The sequence below is a fragment of the Echinops telfairi genome, unplaced genomic scaffold (genome assembly GCF_000313985.2).
Source record: "Echinops telfairi isolate 266 unplaced genomic scaffold, ASM31398v2 ScPeMD7_21;HRSCAF=78, whole genome shotgun sequence".
Taxonomy (NCBI): domain Eukaryota; kingdom Metazoa; phylum Chordata; class Mammalia; order Afrosoricida; family Tenrecidae; genus Echinops; species Echinops telfairi.
The window spans coordinates 879,752-887,233 of record NW_022103918.1 but is presented as its reverse complement, the minus strand read 5'-3'; the positions used below and the strand labels follow the sequence as shown (position 1 = coordinate 887,233).

General features: G+C 44.6%; 1 protein-coding gene across 1 annotated transcript in view; it reads left to right on the top strand.

Annotated features, from left to right (window-relative positions):
- Nucleotides 1-275: 275 nt before the first annotated feature.
- The window catches only part of ERP27 (endoplasmic reticulum protein 27), a 32,846-nt gene continuing 25,639 nt past the window's right edge, over nt 276-7,482 (top strand). The window contains exons 1-3 of the mRNA XM_004713763.2: nt 276-369; nt 766-866; nt 3,263-3,400. Of these exons, the coding sequence (XP_004713820.1) occupies nt 276-369; nt 766-866; nt 3,263-3,400 (333 nt within the window). The remainder of the gene's footprint in view (nt 370-765; nt 867-3,262; nt 3,401-7,482) is intronic.

The following is a 7,482-nucleotide window of genomic DNA, read 5'->3' as shown; positions in this document are numbered from 1 at the left end:
AGCTGCCTCTGATCACAGTTGTCTCGGTATCCATAGCACTTAGGTCAATATTTGGCATATGATACTCAGAAGGTTTCTATTTAAATAAATTGACCTGACTTTCAGATGGTTGGTTTTGTTCTGAGGCCCAGTCAAGGAAATCGGTCTTTTATCTCAGAAGTTGAAGGTTCCCCTAGAGCCAGCTTGCAAAGTTCCCAGAACACCAATAACATCAAGCCAATTAGCTACAGAGTGGGCTGCCCGGAGTCTCAAGCACGAAGGTCAGGAGAAACGCCATGGGAGCGCCTCAGTCCACATGGCTGTTTGTCTTATTGCTCCTCACACAGGGGCTCCCTCCAAGAGTTGCTGCCGAAGGTCCAGAATCCTCAGGTAAAAGAAAAGAGTACTTGAGTAATTATTGGAAGCGATTGCTGTTGGGAGAAGTGGGGGGTGGGGTGGGGGTGGGAACGGGGTGTGGAGAAGACGGCAGTATTCTGGATACACCTTTGCCAAGCATAGCAAATATTTCGGGAAATGCTGAAAAAAAGACGTATGTTGCCTACTGTAAAGAGGGAAGTATGGCACTATCCTTTAGAGACAAGTCATAAGGTCGGGCCATCCTCCATGGTACTTAAAAAACAAAACAAAATGCGGGGGCTTGGAAGAATATCAGTAACTCTAGAAACTGATCTTCCTGGCCTCAGAAAGGGGAACAATGGTATCAGTTCATTTCCCTTTCCTGTCAGCACCCCAACACCTTCTGCTTCTCTCTCCCCCTCTCTCTAGATGGCCCCAGCTCCGGCCAAGAGCCCGTGTGGCTCACAGATGTCCCGACTGCTGTGGAATTCATTGCTGCTGCTGAAGTGGCTGTCATAGGCTTCTTCCAGGTTGGTCCAGATGCCTCCCTTGCTAGCTGGCCAACAAGCTAAAATGTTCTATCTCAAGGGAGCCTTGTCAGGTGCTTTCTGACCAGATGGGGCTACAGTAGAAGCAGTTGGTCACAGGTACTTCAGCACAGTGCCTGCTTTGGGCTCATCAGTCAAGTCTCTCTTTAAGAACAACATTCTTAGCTCCTAAATTCTGCCTCCATTGTATTTCCTTCAAAAGCTCTGAGGCCCATGCTTTAGTCTCTTATGGATTTCTCGAAGCTTTTGCCATCTGGCTTTGCTGAAGCGGGCCTGAGTGAACCAACTTTTTTCACTCAGGCAATACTCTGTGGTGTGCTGCAAGCCCCTGGGCATTAGGCAATCTCCTTCCTGCCTACAGTCTTTCTCCAAATGGCTTGTCCCTTTTCCCTTTGTCTCCCGCCAGCTCGGACATGTTGAAAGGGAAAGCGCTTTGCACCTCGAAAGGTGTTAGCCTCCGTTTTCCAGACTGGCTGCCTGGCTGGTAAAGACAGCCATACAGAGAGAGCACCATTTCCAGATGGTCTGCTCTCTCGGGTGGGAGCATCCGTTGATGAAGGCCCTGTTCCCTCATTGCAGTCCTTGGCTGTGTTCATTCCTTCGTTCCAACTGCCCACTCCCACCGTCGGCGCCGTGTACACAGCTGGAAATCGCTGCTGTGAGCTGCCAGTGGGAGAGGAAGACGGAGCACATTTGTCAGTGATGAGTGAGCTGAGCTGTAGACAAAGCAACACCCTCTGGAAGGCAGGGCGGGGCAAGAAAGGAAGGCAGGAGGAGCCTGCAATACTTTAAATCATCGCCAGACGCCTTCTGCGGATCCACGAGTAATTCCATTTGAAGGAACAGAACAGAAAAAAAAAAAAAATAATAATAAGGCAGCCTTGATCAGCAATTGTTCATACCCTCAAATGAGCTCCACACAGTCCTGGAGTTCAGGCCTTTTAGACGAGCAAGGGCCAGCTCCTTCTGCTTGATGGCAGATGCCGGCATTGGTAACGAATGCCATTCGAGTTCATTTTGACTCCTGGAAACCCCATATGTGTCAGAGCAGAACTGTGTTCTGTGGGGTTTCTAACAGCTAAGTGTTTGGAGAAGCAGAAGGCCAGGCTTTTCTTTCGAGGCACCTCTAGTTGGACTCAAATCCCCTCCTTTTCCGTTAGCAGGCCAGCACATTAACCCTTGCACCCAAGGATTCGGATGCAAGACCAGTTGTCTTCGTGTCTCTTAACATCTCTTCTTCTCTTTCAGTCCAAAGAGATATCAGGGAAGGATACAGTCCCTCCTGTTACTGCCGAGAATTATGGGAATATCTTAGTATGGCAGGGACGATGATGCCACAAGGTGCTGCTTAAGGACTGAAATCATGACTCGCACATGGTTGCCCTGCACCTTCCAAAGGCCTGACATGTTTAGCCTGGGCAATGCATGAGCAGTATGTCCAAGGACAATGTCACAGGTTTATGTGTGGCAGATGAGATGATCCTGCACATGCCAAACAACCCATTATGAACAAGACTTTTTTCCTTCTATCTTTTGTTTTGTTTATCCTTCTTTTCCTGGACCTTTTGACAACTCCTAATTCTTATGTTTGCATCTTTTCATTCCTGTAAAAATTGCTTCCCCAAAATCTACTGCCTTGGATGTGTTAATGGGAGCCCTTTGGGCAAAGTGGTAACACTTTGGGCTGCTCACTTCAAGGACAACAGTTCAAAATCATCAGCCACTTCGTGGGAGAAAGATGAGACTTTCTACTACCACGAAAATTTACCGTCTCAGAAACTCACGGGGCAGCTCTGTACAGCCCTATAGGGTCGCTAAGAGTCAGAGTGGACTTGATAGCAGTGAGTTTGGGTTGGGGTTTAGGTGTATAAACAAACAAAACCAAGCCCACCTGCAGGTGGTTTGGGCTCATCACAACTCTCTAAGACAGTTGTATTGCTCCTTGGGGTTTCCAAGGCTGTACCTCTTTCTGGGAGTAAACAGCCTCCCTTTTCTCCCCCAGAACAACTGGTAGGTTCCAACTGCTGACCTTGCGATTGGCAGCCCAAGCAAGAAACCCACTGTGCCACCTGGGTCCCTTTATATCAATGACAGGGCAGTCCAGTGCTCCAGGCTCTGAACTCTGAGGCTCCTCTCCTACTGGTGAGGTTACGGGGAGGCCATGGAGGAGTCCACGTAGCCTGGGAAGTTCAGGAATGGCACTGCCAGCTTAGCCTGCATCCTAAGACCTAGACGTTGCTTCGCTGGATGCTAACCCAAGTCTATGTTTTGTGATATGATTGAGCCCATTTCTCATCTTTATTCTGTTTTTATGTCTAGGTCTCTCCTTTCCAAAATAACCTCTGTGTTTTTTGTTTGTTTTTTTCTCTTGCTTTTAGGATTTGGAAATACCAGCAGTCTCTGTATTTCATAGTATGGTGAAGCAATTCCAAGACGTAGCCTTTGGAGTTAGCACAAATTCTGAGGTTCTGACCCATTACAACATCACTGGAAACACCATTTCCCTCTTTCGTCTGGTAAGTTGGCTGGGCCTCTTGACACTTCTTGTTTTCCCCTTCGTCTGTGGAATTGCAAATTAGAGTGCAGACATCCTATCTGGTTCATTCTAGTGTTACTCTGCACCCACCACTCTGAAAATTGGCATTTCCACCCAGATATGCCACTCCAGGTCTACATTGAAATAAGATCCCTCCAGTAAGTCTTATGGATCTCTGAGGGTGCACACGTCTGCATGTGTAAGAATCACCTGGGGGATGTGTGGAAACGCAGAGCCTCTTTTAGTACTGCTGGGATGGAAACGCAAGCCCTCAGCAGGGGGTCATGCTGGAATTAGTCCTTTTGCAGGCCTCTATTGGAGACTGAGAAGGACTGTGTCTCTAACACCAGTGTGAATGCCAGACATTGACAGTGATGATGATTTCACTCAGTCTTCCCAAGCAGCTGCTGCATTGAAATGGAGATGGTGAGGTTGGAAGCACTGCTTCCTCCTTACCCAGTCATGTGACTTTGCGGAAGTCACTTAACATGTTTAGCCTCAATTCTTTCATCCATAAAATAAAATAGGTAGAATCATCTCTGAGGTCCTTTCCAATTCTGAAATATTATATCCTTAATAGCTTTGGAAGTATATCTTATATGTAATCAATAGTGGTTAAATAACAACTGTGTGCAGTAGATAAGATAGTAATAATAAAGACATGCTAAATATATGCTCCACTGACCGATCTGAAAATAGAGTTGTTGTTAGTTGCTGTTGAGTCTGCTCTGACTCATGGTGGCCTTCCTGTATAACTGTAAATATAATGCCCAAGTATCTCTAATACAAAGAGCACCACGGTGATTAGGGTCAATGGATAGAAATGTAGACATTCTGAAGAAAAGATCTTTGCAGAGTAGACAAGTAAACTGGGCCTTAAAAGATAAATAAAATTTAGACCTAGTATAGGAGAATTGATGGCTAGGATGGGGGAAAAATACAACTTAATAAGGAAACAATGCTCCGGCTAATTTGACTGGATGCCTGAACCAACATGTCTGAGGGACATTACTAGAAGAGGGAGAAGCTTGACTATACCCCTATTGTGAATAAGTTGTTGGGTTGGCACTAAATTTGATTGGCCCTAGAAGCCTTCAATACCTTTAGATAAGGAGAGTAACACAAATAGGAATATGTTTCAGCAGAGCTGGATGGATTGTTAGGCAAAAAAACAAAAAACCACAAGAAATGGCAAGAACGTTGGTTAGGGTGGAAAAATGGGCCCTCAAGACGTCGGACAGTGTAAGATATGACAAAATAATAATTTCTAAATTATCGAGGGTTTGTGAGGAAGTGGGGAGCAGGGAGGGAGGGGGGAAATGGTGCCAGGGGCTTACTGGAGAACAAATGTTTCGAGAATTATGAGGGCAATGAATCTACCTATGTGCTTTACACAATTGATGTGTGTATGGATTGTGATAAGAGTTGTATGAGCCCCCAATAAAATGATTTTTTTAAAAAAAGAAAAATGGACCCTCTGACAGGCCAGCCAATGTAGCAAAAGTATGAAAATGAGCCAAAGTTTAAAGCCAAGTTGTGTAGAAAGAGTACGGCCATTTATAGGAGGAACAAAAGTATTTCTGATGTGTAGTTTTGTTGTTGAGTGCAATATGGAGGTCAATACTCACGCTGGAGTACTGTTCAGCCATCTCTGTTGTAAAGCTAATTCTGATGTAAGTCTAATACCTTTGATCCTAGTTTTCATTATGATTGTCTTTTATTGTCATTGTCTTTATGAATCTGATTTTTCTTTGCTTTGGGGGTTGGAAGCTTTGCATACAAATTTACATATATTTTTCAATACATACATAAAACACCCAAATAATATAAATTAGCAATGCTCTTTAGTGTGGTTTGTCAGAACTAGAATATATGCTAAGTCAAGAATGACTGGTACGTGTGGGGCCGGCCCTAATCCCAACTATGTGGAACCTGCCCCCCCCCCCAAAAGAATGCACCTCAGAGGACAGCACTGACACTACAGCATGGGGAGAAGGCACGTCTGATTAGAGCACACAGGAGAAACAAAGAAGGATGGAGAAGGAGGATGGAGAAGGAGGATGGAACTGGCCCACCAAGCTCCAAGGACAATATTCCTGCTTATAGCAGACAATGCACAGAGAGGACCATAGGGCTGGTCCCACCACAAGACACAACGCCCCTCACTGAACCATAGTGCTACAGAGGACAACACTGGAGACAGTGCGGGAATTGTGTTCAATCTGGCCCCATCACACTGGGGCAAGACACTAAGGATATGCAACAGAGTAACAAGGGGAGCAAAGTGATGAAATCCTCAGGGACTACCAAAAATAGACTTTAGAGATAATGTGGCACCCCATCAGACTCAACTGGAAAACACTTGTAAAGGCCAACAAACAGACCTTGAACTATTTATAGGCTTTTCCATTTTTGTCAGTGGCTTTCTTTTTGTTATTTTGTTTGGGGGTTTTTAGTTGTTGTTATTGTTTTGTTAGTATTGACTTCCTTTGTTGTTTTGTTTGGCTTTGCCTGGTTTTTGCACTTATTAATGTCTCTGCATGTCTACCCAGGACAGATAAACCTCTCAGGACCAATATTGAGAGTAGCCATACCAGGAAGGTAAAGGGAAGGTGGGGGAAGAAAGAGGGAGCCAATCACAATCCCCTACATATAACCCTCTCCCAGGGGGATGGACAACAGAAAAGTGGGTGAAGGGAGACATTGGTTAGTGTAAGACATGAAAAAATAATAATTTATAAATTATCAAGGGTTCATGATGGAGGGAGGGGGAAAAATGAGAAGCTGTTACCAAGGGCCCAAGTAGTAAGAAAATGTTTTGAAAATGATGATGGCAGCAAACGTACAAATGTGCTTGACACAATGGATAGATGGATGGATTGTGATAAGAGTGTATGAACTCCCAAAAAATGATTAAAAAAGAAGAAGAATGACTGGTATGTCAAAAGTCCTCTAGAAATGAGAAGTTGAGGTAGAATATAAAGATTTCTACAGTGACTGTCCTTTTTCTTCTCTCCCTCTCTTTCACATCTTATTTGTACCTTTGTAAAAGACATGCTTTGAAAGATATTGCTCTTTTATGCTCTGAAATACATGGTATATCCAAGATACTTATATATTATATATGAAGTCTTCCATGATTCACCCACCAGTCCCTTGTCCCGCCAGTTCTCAACCTGGGTTTCACCCAGTTATACGCATTATGATGCAGACATTATAATTCATGATCTTGCCTCTTCCTAGAACTCCACCACCTCCAACTTCCCCTTTTTACCTGTCATCACCCAGTTCATTCCTACCGCAGTGAACCGGTTCAGACATCTTATTCTTCAGAAAGCATCCCTGGAAGAATCCCCAAATTGATATAAATAGTCCTCTGTGCTTCCCTCTCTCTCTTGTCTTTGGTTGTCTTTGTTAGGTGCCATCCAGGCAGTTCTGACTCCCAGTGACCCTATGCCCACCAGAACGAGACACTGTCGCTCTGCGCCAGCCTCCCCATTGTTCCCAGGCATGAGCCCATGGTGGCAGCCATTGTGTCAATCCACCTTGTGAAGGCCCTCATTTCATTTTCACCTTACCGTGCATAACGTGTATATGTCTTTGTTTTTCACTTTGTTTTATTGAGCTTTGCAGGGGCTCTCATTTGTTTTTTTTAATGGGAAGGTTTATGGCCTCCCTGCATCAAGCGCATCCGAAAAACTAAAAAACCTCATTGCCCTCCAGTCAATTCTGACTCGCAGCGACCCTATAGCAAGTCTGTGGGTAGCATTTCTCCAACCCGAGGTGCTCACTTCATGTCTATATGTCACATTTTAGACATTATCATAATATTTCAAACTTTTTTTTTTTGAATGCTCTTGCAAACTTAGTAAACTACAGTATAGGGAAAACCACTGTGTGCCCTGGGAAACCAAGACCTCCATGGACTCGCTTTATTGCGATGCCCACTTTATTGCGCTAGCCTGGACCCAACCCTGCAATAGCTCTGTACTTCCTCAGACATTGATCTGTTCAAGGGCAGACCTCTGACATATTCATCTCTGTGTTCTGAAAGTCTCTAAT